Here is a 17,582-nt window from a genome sequence, read left to right on the forward strand (position 1 = left end):
CATTGTGACGTCGACGCCGTTTGCCATGGTAACCCCACGGATGGAGGCGGGGCGTCCTCCATTATTGGGCGTTTTTCTTCTACGTTTTTTTTTTTTTTTTCAGGATATCATGCAACACACACACACACACACACGATGCACCGATGAGACTCAAATATCAGATCTGAATTATCAACAACTGTTACAACATCACAGGAAAATACAACGATAACCCTGGAAATAAACAAAACTAATAAAGCAGAATGATGCAGCACATCATCACACACAAACCATCTTAATATAAAGTAAAACCTCCAGCTGTTTATCCCCTGTGTTAAAGGTGATTCTCATAAAAGTCACCAAGAAAGCAGAAAAAAGCAGTTCCCCAAAATGGGGAACTATTCCTTTAAACTTTAACTTTACTGCTCTTCTGTGAAAAGAGGCCCACCCCCACCCTATTCTGCCCCACACACACACACACAGAGTCCTGATACATCTACACCTCACCCAGCTTAACAGCTGGGGTTGCAGACACCTCCTTTCCCCTGCTGCTTTGACAAGGTTGTTGCGTGCTGGTAGCGGACAGTCAACTTCTGACCCCTCTGTTTCTAAATCCAGAGCTGCAAAAGCAGATTTACGTCTGCCACACACATATAGATACACTGCTTGTGGTATAAGATGCTCAGCAGCCACACATGCCTGGCATTATCATGTCAGCTGTGTGTGTTTTGGACATGTGTTGAAAACATCTGTTGAGTTGTTTTATGATACCAAAATGTCCTAAGTGCTGCTTGAGATTCCACAGCATGTGTGGGCCCCCTGTAGTTCTGGGGCCCCCTCAAAGTATTCCCCCTCTCCCCCCCCCTGACTATCAGAGCCCCTGCTTATTGTTTCCTATAACATATTTCTCTGCCTCCACTGAGTAACTCTGAATCCCTGCTGGCACCAGGATGCTCACTGACCCCTGACCCCCATGTGGAGATGGAAGTTGGGCAACAGAGGGTAGGGGGGCTTCCATGCAGAGACCCCACCGATAATCACATTGCAGCTGAGCTATTAAGAAGGCAAACCAACAGTAAGAAAACTCAAGTTTCTAATCCCAGCATCTGCCAAATGCAACAAATTCCCTGCTTTACACTCCCGTCTGCAGCTTTAACCAGCTCTATCAGCAGTTTTGTAATAGATTACGTTTTGAAAGCGACCTCTTCAGCCATGAAGTAGACCCCGGCGGCAGAGTGAGCCCGCCATTGGAGTGTTATTGTGCCCTGATAGGTAGACTGTGTCACTCAGTGTCTGGCTCTCTGTGTATTCTAATAGAGCTTATCAGGGGGCCTGGAGAGCACTCTGCACCAGCTGACAAGATAAACCTGAGATAGATCAAACAGCGACGGGATTGTTTCACTGCGAGGACTTCATCTTTGACTTTTTACAAACCCAGACACACACATGCTCTTTGCTTAATTACCTAGCCATCTCCTCTTCTATTGATTTAGGTTTATTTAACCTTCTTCTTAAATACAATGCAAAACACATAGAATAAACAGAATCAGGAGTAAACAAACAAAACCACAGGTGGACTTCATTCACAGATGGACACACAGCAGCAAGCCCTGGATTTGTGGTGGCGTGTATATGCAATGCTCATACATGTGCATGTGTAGGTGCATATGCATGTACAGTCAGTTCGCTGGATTTTTGTTTTGGTCACATCCATGTATCGTGCGATCAGTGCAGCTCGCGTGTTGCCAGTGTTGCTCTATAAATAGCCCCGATTTTATTTAGATGTTGGAGAGAGAGAGAGAGAGAGAGAGAGAGAGAGGAAAGAGAAAGAGAGAGGGCTCTCAAATGAGTTGCCATAGCAACTGGCACGTTCAGGGGCCCTGCTTGTGAACGAAGGATGAAGGCATGACAATGTTACTCTATGTCTGCTGCCTTTCTCTCTCTCACTCTCTTCCCCCCCCCTCGATTCGTCTCATCTGAATTGCTTTTATCAGCATGACAGTTCATCAGAAAAATATTACAGCTGCTGCAAAGAAACCACAGTTTATGCGTCCACTAATCCACAATAAGATGATTAATTACGTCTTGAAACTACAAACTACAAATCTCTCCAATCTCCAATATCTGTTGTTCTCTTGCTCTGATTTTTTTCCTTCTTCTTCATCACATCGATTCACTTTTCTCACCATACATCAACCTCGCTCTCTGTCTCCCTCCCTCCTTCTTTTCCCTACATATCTCCATCCTTTTGTTTGCAGACTCTCGCTCTCTGTCTTACACTAGCTCCCTCTGCTGTGAAAGGAATCACCTGTGAAGTTAGAAGGAGAAAAACCTGATTGGTTGGTTGAAACATTTATTCATTCAGCCTGATCTGGGCGGCACAAAGCTCTGGTGTTGTTCTGCTATGCTAGCGTTTCCCAAGTGTGTGTGAAGCTGGCCGTCTGTGACCTGGTTGGTATGATGATGGGATGTACACACACATACACATACACACACACACACAGACACACACACATAAGAGGGGTTGAGGGAGAAGGGGGCATTCATAATGAGCAGGGTAAACACCAAGTAGATAGCAGTAGAGTGGTCTCAGTTAATTTTCACTGAGGGCCTCTTTGCATTAGCGGTCAACAGAGCAATCCATTGCAAACACCACTATAGCAGACTGGCTCTTGAGATAATGGACACACACACACACACACACACTCTCTCTCTCTTTCTCTCATACACACTGATCTGGCACGCTTGTCCTTCATATCTGGTGGGTAAAGATAAAATCAGAGGAAAATAAGGTTAAAAAAGGGAAAATCCAACAGCAGCAGATAACACTGACACGATTAGTGTATTAATTGATTAGTCTATCAGTATTAACTGATTTTGATTCTGATGATCAGTTATTTACTCTAATCACAAGTACACACAGCAAATCTAAGATTTGTGATTTAATTTTCTGTTTGTGACGCACTAGAAGTGCAAACATTTTAGTGCATGTTGCACGAGAGCTGCTGGTTTGGTATGAGATGGTTTTAAATGCTGCAGTTCAGTCACTGCTGCTCACTACTTCTTATAGGAAACATCTAGTTTCCTTTACACCGTGGAGGTAGTTCTTTGTCTCTCTCTGAAGTTTAGGAACTGTTGAGGTGGATAATCCCACCGCATGGGTCAGCGGACCTGACTCAGTGGTACAAATCTACTGATCCTTGTAACAACATCCTGCATCAAATCCCGTAAATACAGTTTTTACCCCCCACGTGTCAAAGAAATCAACAAGAACAAAAGAAACAAACTTCAGTGTACAATAGTACAGAAATGTTTTATTGTGAATGACATATACATCAAGATATTCTTAATTTATCCATTTGTTGTGTGTGTGTTTTGAAGTCTGACCATCTCAGACAAATATGTAACACGGCAGTAAATAACAATGACACACTGACTGTTCCCTCCGTGTCTGTGTTGTGTTGACTCAGTAGTATGTCTCCTGTTCCACCCAACCTAGAAACCAAAGAAGACAGAATTAGGGACAGAGTTTTTGGGGATGTTTCGCCTAAGATTTGGGGGCTAAATTAAAAAAAATAAAATAAAAAGAAGGGGCATAACAGGACGGCTCTAAGACAGCCGTGCCCTTTAACTTTAGGCTGCAGGATGATATCATCCCTCACGCTGCCTGAAGAAATCAGACTGGACTGGAGAGCGTGAGGAAGACACTCACAGAATTTAGAGCAATCACCACACTGACATTAAAAGATTTGTTCTGCAGGGACAAGAAGATGGTGTCAGCTGACACTGAGCTGACCCTGTAGCTCAAGCAGACATCTGTGTATTGGTCCTATATCATTGATGTACACACTCTCTAATAAAACTTATTAGAAGTCAGTGTGGTTCCAGTGTGTGGACGCCTGAATTATGTGATTTAGCACCTTTTACATGGCCCAAAGCTACTTTTTATTTTTAGACAATGTGGATATTTGACAGAGAAAAAAAAAAATCACTGGGCTGGAATCATGTTTTCACTTCTGAGTGAAAGTGTGAAACCTCACTGAGCCCAGGGTTAAAAATAATCTGGCGGACAGTCAGCTTTGGGCCATGCACACAGTGGAAAGTATCACTTTCTTTTATTATGTTTGAACTAAAAAAAATTTCCAAACCATGAACTTGATTTTTTTTTAAATTAATTTGTCTTCTGTTTAAAATAGTTTGACACTGTGTCAGTTTAACTTGTTTTTTGTGTCTGATCGTAACATTATTCACCATGGATGAGCAATGAGGTGTGCACTGATCTGTGCGCTGTGGGGCTCAGATGTAGGAGACACACACTCTCTCTCACACACACATGCACAAACACAGCTGTATCAGAGCCAGGCCTGCATACAGGTTCTGCTCAGCTCTGTGGGTGGAACGAGGCGTTAACAATGGCAAGGTTGAGGGTTCAGATCCCACTGGGCCCTGCCATAGTTCACTGGTGTGTGTGGAGACACAGTTGTGGCAGTGATAACAGACACATTCACACACACGAAAATAGACACAGGGAGACTTATAGCGCTCGTGCTAAAGACATATACACCCAGTGATTCATCCCCACACTGTCCAATCACCAAGGTACCACAGCCTTTGCTCTCCACATCAAGCATCACACAGGAGGTCATGACCTTTCACAGCTAGCAGTATTTCATTTATTACTTCAATACTTTATCCCTCTGCAGTTAGTTAACAGGATATCCTAGTGAGCCAATCCTAACTTCCTCATTCCTTTACATTCACCTCTAAACACAAAGAAAAACGTGTCAGTAGAGGTCTTACCGCCTGGGTTGCGTCTGAGTATATATCTTCTGGCTTCATCATACAGGAAGATGAGGAGGGAGTAGGGGAAGGCACAGAACCACCAACATGGCCTAAGGTTTGGATGAACAGACAGAGAGAGACTGAGTTACAACTTGAATGTGACAAAAACATATAAGAGCTCTCTTCAAGGCCTGTATGAGAGGCTGAGGTAGAGAGTAATAGGGAGACACAGACTTTTATGCCATTATGGATGGTTGAAGTCTCGCTGAGAGCACATGAAAAGCTTTGGGGCTGATCATCAGGCTTTTGACACCCAACTATTAGAATTAATTCAGAATCTACAGATACATGATTATAAAGTGTGAGCAGGAGAAGATGCAAAACAATAACGAGGAGAGGACGAAAAGGGGATATCAGCTGTGTGTGAAACTCCTGAGCTAATGAGCTTAGCGTGCCTTTAGTGCTTTCTCTGTTAGGCAGCATGTTTGGTTGTGTGTTTCACTCACTTGAGGGGGTACATTCTTAGGGCAACATCCATGCCTGGGCAGTATGACAGGAACGCAGCCAGAGCTGTTTCTTCAAACAGACCAAAGATCAGGATGCGGTTCCTGTGGAAGCAAAGAACAATTCAATTAATATCCGTTATGTTTATTATGTTTATTTATTAAGAGCTTAATAAAAAGCAATAAAAAATGCTGTAATGACAACTCTTGAACCAGTAAACCTGTTTGAAGCTGGAGCTGTGCTGATGCCCACCCTGTCTAGCAGCCTTTCCTGAATCTATTGTGTGAGACGTCACTGTCCGTACTTAAAAAGGTCTAATATGTTGCCATGTGTACATACTTCATTCCTTGCTGAATGATGGAGTTCCTCCTGGTCTTACAGATGATCAGATCAGCCCACTGGACGATGACGATACTGGCGAAGAAAGCTGTGTGGCAGGTGAACTCTACGATCTTTCTGCGCTCGTATGTCTGGGATATAGAAAATTAAAACAAATAAGCTCTTCTCTTTCCTTGAAATTTGAATGAACCACTAATTTTTGCTTAAGCTGGTTGCTAGTTATGATCATAGCATCACTGACCCACTGCTGTCCGTAGCTGTCTTCCAGGTCATTTACATATTTGTCATCCCAGAGCACTCTGAGCCCCAGCAGGTCCATGGGGAGGAAACCATTTTCAGCCAGGATCACAAAGTATGTGAAGAACCCAGCTGTGGCCTGCATCATACCTAACAGAGGAGGAGAGCAGTTCAACTTTAGTGAGTTTTTATTAGACACAGCATTGTACTTGGAAAAGATAAAATCCCAAATATCACTTAAGTATCATGAGGTATACTTACCGATCTGTCCATAGGCTATACTGATGAGTCTCTCATTCACCAGTTTGTCTGTTTTGGGGTTTCTGGGCTGTCTCTTCATGATGTCGCTCTCAGCTGCTTCATAAGCCAGGGAGATGGCAGGGACCTGAGACAAGACAAGTTCATTTAGTAAATTATAAACCCAAACTTACAAATAAATCTGTTATGCCCTCAGTTAAAGAGCTCACCATGTCAGTTCCCAGGTCGATACAGAGGATGGTGACGGTTCCCAGGGGCAGAGGGATGTTGGCGATGATGAAGAGGAGGAAGGGTGAGATCTCAGGGATGTTACTGGTCAGAGTGTAGGCGATGGACTTCTTCAAGTTGTCAAAGATCAGACGACCTGACAAAGTTATTTAGGAAATTGATCAAATTGCATTTCAACATTTCTGCAGGTAAGAGTCTTGCTGTAGGTCTCACCTTCTTCCACTCCAGTAACAATGGAGGCAAAGTTGTCGTCCAGCAGGATCATGTCAGCAGCCTGTTTAGAAACATCAGATCCAGCGATGCCCATAGCAACACCAATGTCAGCCTTCTTCAGAGCAGGAGAGTCGTTCACACCATCACCTGTCACAGCCACAATGGCGCCCTGCAGAGAAAAGAAATAAGTGTTCAAATGTCCACTTAGTGTAATTTTGTTTCATTTCTTTATAAAACAGAGGACAGTAGGACAACAGACATGAACATGAAAATGTCATACATACCTGTCTCTGGCAGCCCTCCACAATAATCAGTTTCTGCTGAGGGGAGGTTCTGGCAAAGACGATTTCAGAGTGATATTTCAGCACATCGTCAAGCTGCTCTGAGGTCATGTCTTTGAGTTCACCACCATGGACAACACAGGCCTTGGCATCCCTGCAGAGGAAATCACAGCAGCATTAGGACAACAGTTGTAATCCCACATCCTGTTTCTGCGAGGAAAAATGAGGATGTGGTAATAAAAAATGGGGAATGGATAAACTGGGAAAATAGGAAATTCCAGTCAGCACTGGCCTTGGCACCTAACAAAAAAAAATGAAGGCTCAATCTTTCAAAAAGCTATTTTTAGATTTTATCAGTGCCATGGAACAGGATAGAATCCCCTCCAGGAGGAATCTGTCCAGGTTGACAGTAACTGTAATGCACATGCTTTGGGACAGTATTTTTACAGTGTGACTGGGATCTGAACCCACAGACTAAACTCGCTGATGAGAGCCTGACGAGAGCCTCAGAGCCACATCTAGACGTATTTGTCTGCAGTGAGTTAATGGTAAAAGCCTTTTTGGCTGAGCAGACTGCAGGGCCTCCTTGGCCAACTCTGATTTAATTTTGCATTATTAGTACTGCTATTAGGCAAAACTTAACAACTGGGCCACATTTAGAGGGAAGATTTTATATAACTTTTATATAACTGCTGTGTGCGTTTTAAAAACATGATGCTAGTGAAGTGAGGCCTCAGTAAGAGGACTAACCTGGGGTTGACCTCTGAAACTGGAATGTTCAGACGGGCAGCAATGTCCTCAACAGTCTCGTTGCCTTCAGAGATGATACCCACACCTTTAGCAATGGCCTTGGCTGTGATTGGATGGTCACCTGTGACCATGATAACCTGAGGGGGAGGAGGTAAGACAAAACACTTAACCTGTGGATCTTTGTGGTGAGTTTTATAAATCAATGTCTTGCAGAAACCTGAAACCTCTGACACCTATAAAAACAGTTTCATACCTTGATTCCAGCGCTCCTGCATTTGCCGACAGCATCAGGAACAGCAGCACGAGGAGGGTCAATCATGGACATGAGGCCAATGAAGCACAGGTTCTCAGTGGGGAAGTTCACCTCCTCAGTGTCAAAAGCAAAGCCATCTGGGAACTGATCATCAGGCAGGTTGAAATGGCAGAAACCTGAATAAGAAAGGAAGAAAATGCTTGTCAGGACTTCACAGATTCCTTTGTCTTCACAAAGATCTAAGGATATAGTTTTTGGATGGAGCTATGCTGTACCCAGTACTCTCTCTCCAAGTCCTCCCAGCTCAACATAGGCGTTCTGGAAAGCATCTTTCATCTCATCATCCAGAGGCTGCTCTTTGCCCTGGATCAAGATTGTGGAGCAGCGGTCCAAAATCCTTTCTGGGGCTCCTTTCATTACCAACAGGTGCTTGGTCTCTCCGGGAGTTGAGTTCTTATGGATGGAAAGCTGTGGGACAAGAGAAGGATTGGATTTCAATGCTAATGTTACCATCAGTAATTTATGTAAAGCAAAGCTTCATTTGAATCATAACTGTTCCCGTATGGACTTTTAATGACAAGCCATTAATGACATGAATGAATCCGACCACTAGAGGGAATAAGTCAACATTTCCTTCTACAAATATCCCCTTACAACGTAAAGCTTGATTGTTTTAACTGCACTGGAAACTATGTGGACTGTTTACCTGGTATTTGTTGGTGGAGTTGAAGGGGATCTCAGCAATCTTGGGGTATTTGTCTCTCATGCCACTAACAGATCCACAGCACAGCTCAATACACTTCAGCAAGGCAGCTTCTGAGGCGTCACCTGCTACATCTCTCTGTGGGTTTATTGAAAAGAGTCAGATTAGTACATGACGACCAGTGTAACAAAGACAGGAAAACATTTCATACTGTTAGAACCACTGAACTGTCTCATCAATTTATAAACTGAAACTGAAAATGTTTTTCTCCTCGTTTCCACTGGAAGTGACATTATTTGAAAATAAAAGAGTGAGAGAGAGTTTATACAAAACAACACCAACTCTGAGTGTTTGTTGTTGATTTACACAAGGCCCTCAGGGGCCTCACAGCCTCTGAGGGTTTATAAACTTCACCCTCTGAAGAAGAAAAGAATTTCTTCTCCACAAAGCGATACCACCATTCGACCAACAACACTTAATGCAACAAAATTTCAAATGGTAATTCTTTAAATAAATGCTTGGTAAGCTATTTTGCAATGAAAAGCCTGCCCTGCCACATTTATTTCTTACCCCACTGTGCAGTGCGAGAGAGAAATATACTTGGCAGTACTCATTAAGAAATAAATCAATGGGTCTGTCTGGCCACTTCTTGCTATAGCACCAGCTATATATTTCTGAAAAAGCCTTTAATTATGTTGAGTGCTTTTCATAAAGATTTGTAGAGCAGTTTGGCTGCATTGTTTTGTTTTTTTTTTAGATCCAAAAAGTTCTTTGCCAAGTCATAATCCCAAGACACCTCCCACACAGTTGCTGCATTTCATGTTTCATCTAGTTACAGTATCCAGTTCAACATAATGATTCAAGGAAGAAAAATATTGGAAATGAGGGTAAATTCAGCTCTGTACTTGTTTACATCCAAGACTAAGAGATGGTGTTATCCCAAAAGCCAATGTTATTGATATCGTTCTCCACTGGTGAATTATTTAGACACACTAGAGCAAAACATTTAGTGTTTAGTCACCAGAAGTGTTTAAAGCAAGCTGAAATCAGCTTTTTACCTTCAGGATGGGAACACTACCCTGCTCAGCCAGGAAGACGGCGCGGTTGCAAAGTCCAGCAATTCTGGCCAGGGCAGCCCAGGTGGCCGAGCTCCTGTCGAAGCTGGCCCCGCTCTGGTTCTCGGTGGTGTCGGCCTCGTGGATCTGGTTGTCGAACCACATGTGGGCCACAGTCATCCTGTTCTGGGTCAGGGTGCCAGTTTTGTCTGAGCAGATGGTGGAGGTGGAGCCCAGGGTCTCCACAGCTTCCAAGTTCTTCACCAGGCAGTTTTTCTTGGCCATACGCTTAGCAGTCAGGGTCAGACACACCTAGAAATGGGACAGCTTGGGTTAGCTAAGAGCTGAGTCACCGTTTGGATCCATATTTAGACATTTAATACACAAGAAGCACCAGGACTCACAGTGACAGTAGCCAGGAGACCTTCTGGCACGTTGGCAACAATGATACCGATGAGGAAGATGACGGCCTCCAGCCAGCCATACCCGAGGATGAGTGAGAGGATGAAGAAGGAGACACCCAGGAACACAGCCACTCCGGTGATGATGTGGATGAAGTGCTCGATCTCAACGGCGATGGGAGTTTTGCCGCCCTCCAGACTGGAAGCCAGGGTGGCGATACGACCCATGACAGTACGGTCTCCAGTGTTGATGACGATTCCTCTGGCAGTACCTGGAGAGAGCAAGAGATTTTTTAAGTTAGATGTGGAAATAAAAAAACCTTCAGACTAGTTTACCTATTACATGATATTTAGTGCTTAGGTAACTTAGGTCAAACTTATGTACCACCAGCTTATGTTGTCCCCATAAAGGTCCCAACAAACCTTTTGTAACTTTTATAGTTTGTGACATCTTTTTAAGTTTAATTTCCATAGAGTTTTGGGCACATGTCATTATTAAAACTGTACATGAATTAATTTTAACCCTGCGATTTCGGTGTCAGCCGCCTGTTGTTTACCTTCAACACAGTTGGTGGAGAAGAAAGCAATGTTCCTGGTTTCCAGTGGATTGTCGTTGGAGAAGTCAGGAGTACGAGTCTGGGGCTCTGATTCTCCAGTCAGTGAGGAGTTATCCACCTGAAGGAAGAAAAATAAAACAACACTGAAAAATACCATCCACAGCCAGAGGAGTGAGAATCACATGGTGTTTTGAGGACACGGTAAAAAACTATGACCGACACTGCTGATCTTGGACAAAAGCGGGAAGCCAGAAAAATAAATTTAATCTAAGGAACAAACTGTTGATGTTTGAGTGGTGAGTCAAAGAAAATGAAGTCAGAAAGTGATGATGAGTAATCTGATGTTCTAACAGTAAACCACATCTGTCAACATACTGTATTTCCCATCAGATCTTAAGCAACTTCTTTAGCTTTATACTAAGCTAAGCATCAGTCTTGGACAGTTTATAAAGTCCAGTCTAACCACAGCTCCATAATGTCTTTGAGGTATGAACCTTGCAGCCGTGAGCAGAGATGATTCGCAGATCAGCGGGGATTCTGTCTCCACCTTTCACCTCCACCAAATCTCCGGCCACCACCTCCTCAGCGTTGATGCTCTTCTTCTCACCGTCACGGACGACCAGGGCTTGCTACAAGACAAAAGATCAAATATATGTTTTTTTGGGGCAATTTCTGAACACAAGGCAAATAAATGTGTCATTCCTGTTTTAATATTGATGAAGTAATTTTGCTCCTTAGCTTTGTGTATTTTTTAATTGTAACTGAATTAGCTTTTCAATGAAAAACTCACCTGTGGGACCATGTTCTTGAATGAGTCCATGATCTTGGAGCTCTTGGCCTCTTGGTAGTAGGAGAAGCAACCAGTGATGATGACGACAGCAGAAAGCACAATACCCAGGTACAACTACAGGAAGGGAGAAAAGAGTGTTTGCTAGTTCATCTATGGAGGAACTTACTCTTTATCAGTCGATGAAATTCACATCATACACTAACAAAGACCTCCTTACGTTATCGTTGGCAGGTTCATCTTCTGAGGCAGCCTGGATACCGTACGCAAGGAAGCAGAGGACAGCGCCGATCCACAGCAGCATTGAGAAACCACCAAACAGCTGGAAACACGATGAAACAACACTGAAGTTTCAAGACTTTGCTGGGCTGACTGGCTACAATCAATCAGCCATGGGATGCTGTGAACTTCACACAAGAAGTGAGTTTTACCTGTTTGCAGAACTTGACCCATTCAGGCGTTGTGGGAGGAGGAGTGAGGGCGTTTGGCCCATCTCGGGCCAGGATCTCTTTTGCTCTGGAGGAGGAAAGACCCTAAAAAGAGACACAAGGAAGGACAGAAAAGGTTTAACTGTTTATGTTGGCTAAAAGCACAGGTCTCCCCACACCAAAGTGACAGGCTGACAGAAAAAGAGAGAGACAAAGGGAGATGTTGATAGTATTGACTAAGGAAAACGATACTAGAAAAACCTGTAAGTCACGTTTTTTTTTGCCCTGCTTCTAACATGTTTATCCTTGTTTACTGGGGGGAAACCTGATGAAAAGTCCAAACAACTTGTTTCCTGCTGAACTGCAGTAACCTCATGAGGAAGTGAATTTAAGTTTGGCTGAAAGAAAAACAGAAGAAACCTCATCCGCAGGAAGGAAGATTTTAGTAATCTTACAATTACAACCTCCTCTTTAAATCACAGCTTGTGATATGATAATAGTTTGAGACAGGATAATCAGGCTGTATCTGTTTTATCAATGAACAGTGTGTATATCAACAAGGTCAAGGTCATATTTTCTGACACAGTAAAAAAAAAAAAAAGAGTGAATTAAAAGTAAAGTTTGACTGTGGGTCTCTTTGGAGGGATACCTGAAGTGGAAAGCTGCATTTTTTCTTGTTGGTATGGCCAATAAGGCCGGTGTTCCTGTGTGAATGAGGTCTTTGTTTTGGGCCAAACACAGACAGATCAGATTTCAGCAGATAATCAGCATCAGTCAAGCATTCAGCCACTGTGGGGTTGTATTGAGTTGTGTAATGGGATTCCATGTGTGTGTCCTTAGCTTGATGAAGACCATGGTCGCAACATGACAAGAACATTTTGTGCAGCGGCTTTTTTTCCCTCAGTGGAAATAAACTGAATTTTGTCTCTGGTGCTAACAACATTAAAGAATATGCGTATTTATTACTACAACTTTGCTCTAATCTTCTAATACTTTTCAGAGAGACACCAGTTTCACTAGATACCACTGGAGAGGAGAGAAAACTCCCACTTTAAAAGTTTTAGGTGCTGCTAAATCATCTTCCTCTGCATTACTCTGCACTGCTCTAAGATACAATACACTATCTCCAACTGTAAAGTGTGTCTCTGTGCAGCATTATGCTGTTCAGTTTGTACTGTAAGATTTACTATCACTCTAGTAGGCTCACACACACACTAAAAAAACCAAAAAACCAAAAACACACATATATGTAGAGTGCTCACCCTGCTTAGGTCAGTTCCATATTTTCTGTGAAGTTCTTCCAAGGTCAACTTGTGATCATCCTATGGAGATATAAAGAGAGAGAGAGAGAGAGATTGAGAGAGAAATTGAGAGACATCGTGTAAAACAAGCCAAAATCCCTGTGATTTTAAAACCACAGATATTATCTCCTTTGAGGATTAAAAAAAAAAAATGTCCCGTCATGTCCTCCAGAGGGACAAAGGGAACATAAAGATGAGATCAGCTATTTGATCAGGATTATGGATGCATGCTGGTCCATACAGTGTCATTTTAAGATTAGTCAAAGCACACGTTCGAGTAAAACTAGAGTCTCACAAAAAGTCGCAGTCAAACGCGAAGGCTGAGCCGACGTGAGCTCCAAACAGTCAGTTTGCTGTGAGCAAACAGCCCATCCAGCCGAATCAATGTCACCCGACTGATATACTGATGTTTGCTCCCGAGCGTATTGCTCATGTGTTTGACATTTCGGTGCAGTTTACCAGGAGAGGAGCCCACTCTTTTAGACTCATCGCTGAACTCACATCAGCATCAACAAAATGAATTTCAAGGAAAATTTTATCTGGTGAAGTGTTGGTTTCAGAGTTTTCATCCAGTAGCAATGAAAAGGGGGAAAATGCAAATAAAAGTGGATCTGCAAATGAACAACCAGAGAAGCTGACACATCCATGTGCCTACACTGTGTTTTTGGAATAACGCCTACAGCGAGTGAATGAATAGAGATTCTTCCAATGTAATTTGGATGATCTGCAATAATATCTGACTCCCACCTTCCATTTTGCGGTGCCGTGGAACAGCAAAGTATTGTAATCTTTACACAAAATGCAATAGAGTGAAAGATCCCCAGTAATGATGCTCACACTGGTTTCTGTGGTGATACACTGACCTCAAATATGCGACAAACTCTGCTGAATACACCACTAAAGGAATAATAATCTCAATTCATTCTCCATTTCAGTCTGGTATTAATTCTCTTCTCTTCTGTGAAATACAGGCTTTGCAGCAATGTGTGAATCGTTACATACATGGAAAGTATGTCTGGTTGCATCTGCATGCATTCATTCTTATTATTACATGGAACAGAGGGGAAAATATCGGTGACTACAGTTTGGATCATATGAGTTTACATTAGCTTGTCTCATGAACAACATGCTTATTTGTTTAAAACACTATGATCTGCAGTAAAAGCTTTGGCTTTAGCTAATTTTATATCATAGTGAGTGACTGAATGAATGAATGAATAAACGAGTGAAGTGTCAGTTACAGTGTCCCATTATATTATGTAAGTACAAGTTCACTTTGACCTTATTAAAGTTTAATGTCCCAGTCATGCACAGCTTGGAGTGTATATATAAATTCTGTATGAAATTAGACATTTGCATAAAATTCATTTGACAGCTGAAAGTCCTCAGCTGTTAGTGGCTGACGTGAGTCCCTTTACATTTAGATGCACTCCGTACAGTCAGTGCAGAAAATGGGTGTAATTGCACAGCTCTGCCTGGCCTGTCACGGTTCTTCATTATAATAAGCAAGCAAAGTGTTCCATACCAAATGTGCCATGCATAATGTGCTGTCACATGCCCCAAACTACTGTTGCTTTTTTTATCTGTTAGTCAGCAGTTCTTTTGAAGCCTCTAAAGGAAATGCCTTCACAAGCTTTGATTCCACGCCTTGCAACACATAACACACACACACACACACATTGGGATCATGTTTGTATGGCCAACCACACACTGATGCCCACACACTGATATGGACTCGTTTAACAAATAAATAAATTCTGCACAACAGTCACTCGAATTAAACATGGCTCTATATTTAGCATTTTCTGTTGGGACTTACATTTTACCAAATCACCATTGCTTCATGTTGCTATGGAAATAGTTTCTACTGTCTTAAACTGGACTTTGACGCCTCAGTTAATTGTATGATGATACAAGTATGAAGGTGCAATAATCATTAACATGCCAACTTCATGGACTCCATAGAGACCCACCTACACTCTTACTACTGTTTCACTACTGCCCGATAGGCTATTACACTTTAACGACTGCTCAGATCTGGAACCTGTGGATTATCAATACATGACAGCAAACCACAGTCGCCCTTTTTCTGTTCCCAAAGTCAAACTTTTTTTTTTTTTTTTAAACTAAAAAGCCTTTCTCAAGACGTACAATGCACTTACAACAGCAGGGGGGGCGCATTAAAGACAGTGCCTGCTGTTAATTGCAGTAAATGATATGCTAAGTTGAGGAGGTTATGGCAGACAGGTGATACGGTTGCTATGGCATTGAGATGTCCTTCAGCGGCGGCAGGACTTTGAGATCTAGTTAAGACGTAAGGAGGACAATAATCATTAATATGTCACCTAGATGGGAATTTTATTACCTAATAACCTGCAGGACTCGGTGACCTGCTGGGTGACTTTGGGCAGAGACTGTTGCAGTAATTAAACGACTAATTATAAAAATGGCAACGAGCCATGGCACTAATATTCCTATAATTGTAGTACTGTAATTGTAGTTTTTGAAACATTGCATTAGAAACACACAGCACATCTGCAATAAACTAAGAGCATCCATCTGTACTTAATGACCTTGTGAAAGTCATGGACCTGTATGCATCTACAGTACATCATACTGAAAAATTACAGAATATTTAGACACTTTTCTGATGTTACTGAATTGTTATTTGGACATTTTAGCACAGCATGTTTGTTAATGTCTTATTAGTGCTCGGAGATGAACATGAGACCTGAATCTCTGTGGACTGACCTTGTCAAGGACACTGTCCTACAAATGTTTAAAGGCGCTCTGTCGTTTGAACTTTTAACAGGCAATTTTAAAGGTAGTTTGTGGAAAAACAGAGAAATGAGAAGAGTTATGACAAACTTCTCCCACGAGAAAGAATTTAAGTTACAGATGAAACCTTAACTACACGTAACAACTCTAATTAATGCATTACTGCCTATAAAATGCCTTCACTGCACACTTTAACATAGAGCTGGTGGTGTGAAATTATTCTCCGGCCCTTTTCGTAGACTTTGGGATGAACTTAAAGCGAGTGCCTCTCTGACCTTGGGAAATGACCTCAGTCAGCTACAGATTCAGACAGAGAAACAGCTGACACTAGTGGAAACTGGTCAACTACTAATCTACACGTGACATTTCAAACCCAACTACACCTCTATGTGTGCAACTTTTTCAGCTCTGCATATGTCTGTGCATCCAGAGGAGCTAAGCGCAGTGAAAGTTTCGTATCTGTGTGACTGCAGCTAGAGACTGCGGCCATGATCTGAGTTAGAAAGTAAAATAAAGCAGAATAATAAATGTTTACTGGCTGCAGAAAAGGGACTAGTTCATATGTTTTGAGAAGCTGAACTCTATAATGACAACAGAACCTCTCACCCAACATTTCAGCGCTGAAAGCCAATCTGGATAAGCATGATTTAGAAGTTAATTATAGCTGTGAGCTTCTTAATAACATGTGACAGTACATGCAGTAGTGTAAGTAGCAATCTTTATGAAATACAAAGGGCAAACAGCTACATCTCATGTGACTAGCCGTTAGGTCAAAGCAGGTTCGTCTCAGCTGTGACTGTATCATTGCTGTGACCAATGGCAGCGACTTACAGTGACCAAAAGTATTAACATGGCCTGAATGAGACTGTCATTAAGTATGAGGCAAGCAATGTGTATGGGAGGGCATGGTAGTGAAGTTAAAGAAAGTCAGGATGATGGTCTGTTTGTGTACTCACCAAGTCAACTTCTTTCTTCAGATCTTCCATATCCTTCTTGTCTTTACCTTTCTTGCCTTTCTTGACCCCATCGTCTGAGGTTGCTGCGAGTTTGTACTCCTCTTTCCCTCTCTGAATTGAAGAAAGTGAGACATAGTGAGATCCCGAATAAGACAGAGCACATATTCCTGCATTTGCTCTTCAGCTTCCTCTTTTGTTGAACAAGTAAGAGCAAAAAAGCAGTGTCAACTCTGCTGTTCAAACATATTGTAAAGGCTTTAATCGTTGTTAGGACTGTGAATAACTCTCTTAAAAAATTCTAATTTGACAAGTTTGACAGGTTCCAAACTGTACAAAAAGAAAGACACGGTATGCGGCAACAGATTTCGAAACTAAGGTACAAAGTACTTCAGGCAATCCACAACTGTCAAGCTTAACCAATAACTTGTGACCAAAACTTGGTCTCAGCTCAAAAGTGAAAAAAACAAAAACAAAACAAAACCAGGCTAATCTTAACCTAAATCTAAAGACTCTTACTACCAGCGACCAGGCCAAAACATGTGACAGTTACAATACTTACTCCCAGCCCCATGGTTGCAATGCAAGTCTGAGAACAGTCAATCCAATTGTCTTTTTAAATTGCAACTTTCCTACTCCGCCTCTCTCTCTCTCTCTCTCACACACACACTCTCTCTCTCTCTCAGCCTTGTTGCGTCCTGTGTCTCCCCAGAGCAGAGAAGATAGGCTGCTTCACATTTCCATACCTTTATATCCACAACTAGCTCACCTGCCTTGAGAGGAGGAGTTTGGGAG

General features: G+C 42.3%; 1 protein-coding gene across 1 annotated transcript; it reads right to left on the bottom strand.

Moving 5' to 3' along the window:
* Positions 1 to 3,273: 3,273 nt before the first annotated feature.
* On the bottom strand, positions 3,274 to 17,516 carry LOC121178192 (sodium/potassium-transporting ATPase subunit alpha-1). The gene is made up of 23 exons (XM_041032736.1): positions 17,350 to 17,516; positions 16,791 to 16,901; positions 13,018 to 13,077; positions 11,759 to 11,860; positions 11,548 to 11,649; positions 11,331 to 11,444; positions 11,035 to 11,169; positions 10,541 to 10,658; positions 9,987 to 10,255; positions 9,586 to 9,894; positions 8,531 to 8,665; positions 8,100 to 8,292; positions 7,825 to 8,000; positions 7,572 to 7,708; positions 6,825 to 6,975; positions 6,541 to 6,709; positions 6,309 to 6,463; positions 6,103 to 6,226; positions 5,846 to 5,991; positions 5,605 to 5,735; positions 5,268 to 5,369; positions 4,780 to 4,871; positions 3,274 to 3,474 (listed from the first exon to the last, which is right to left on the bottom strand). The coding sequence occupies exons 1-23, from the start codon at positions 17,359 to 17,361 to the stop codon at positions 3,446 to 3,448; spliced, it is 3,072 nt and encodes a 1,023-aa protein (XP_040888670.1). The 5' UTR covers positions 17,362 to 17,516; the 3' UTR covers positions 3,274 to 3,445.
* Between the last annotated feature and the right edge of the window lie 66 nt (positions 17,517 to 17,582).

This window comes from Toxotes jaculatrix, chromosome 24 (genome assembly GCF_017976425.1).
Source record: "Toxotes jaculatrix isolate fToxJac2 chromosome 24, fToxJac2.pri, whole genome shotgun sequence".
Lineage (NCBI taxonomy): Eukaryota > Metazoa > Chordata > Actinopteri > Toxotidae > Toxotes > Toxotes jaculatrix.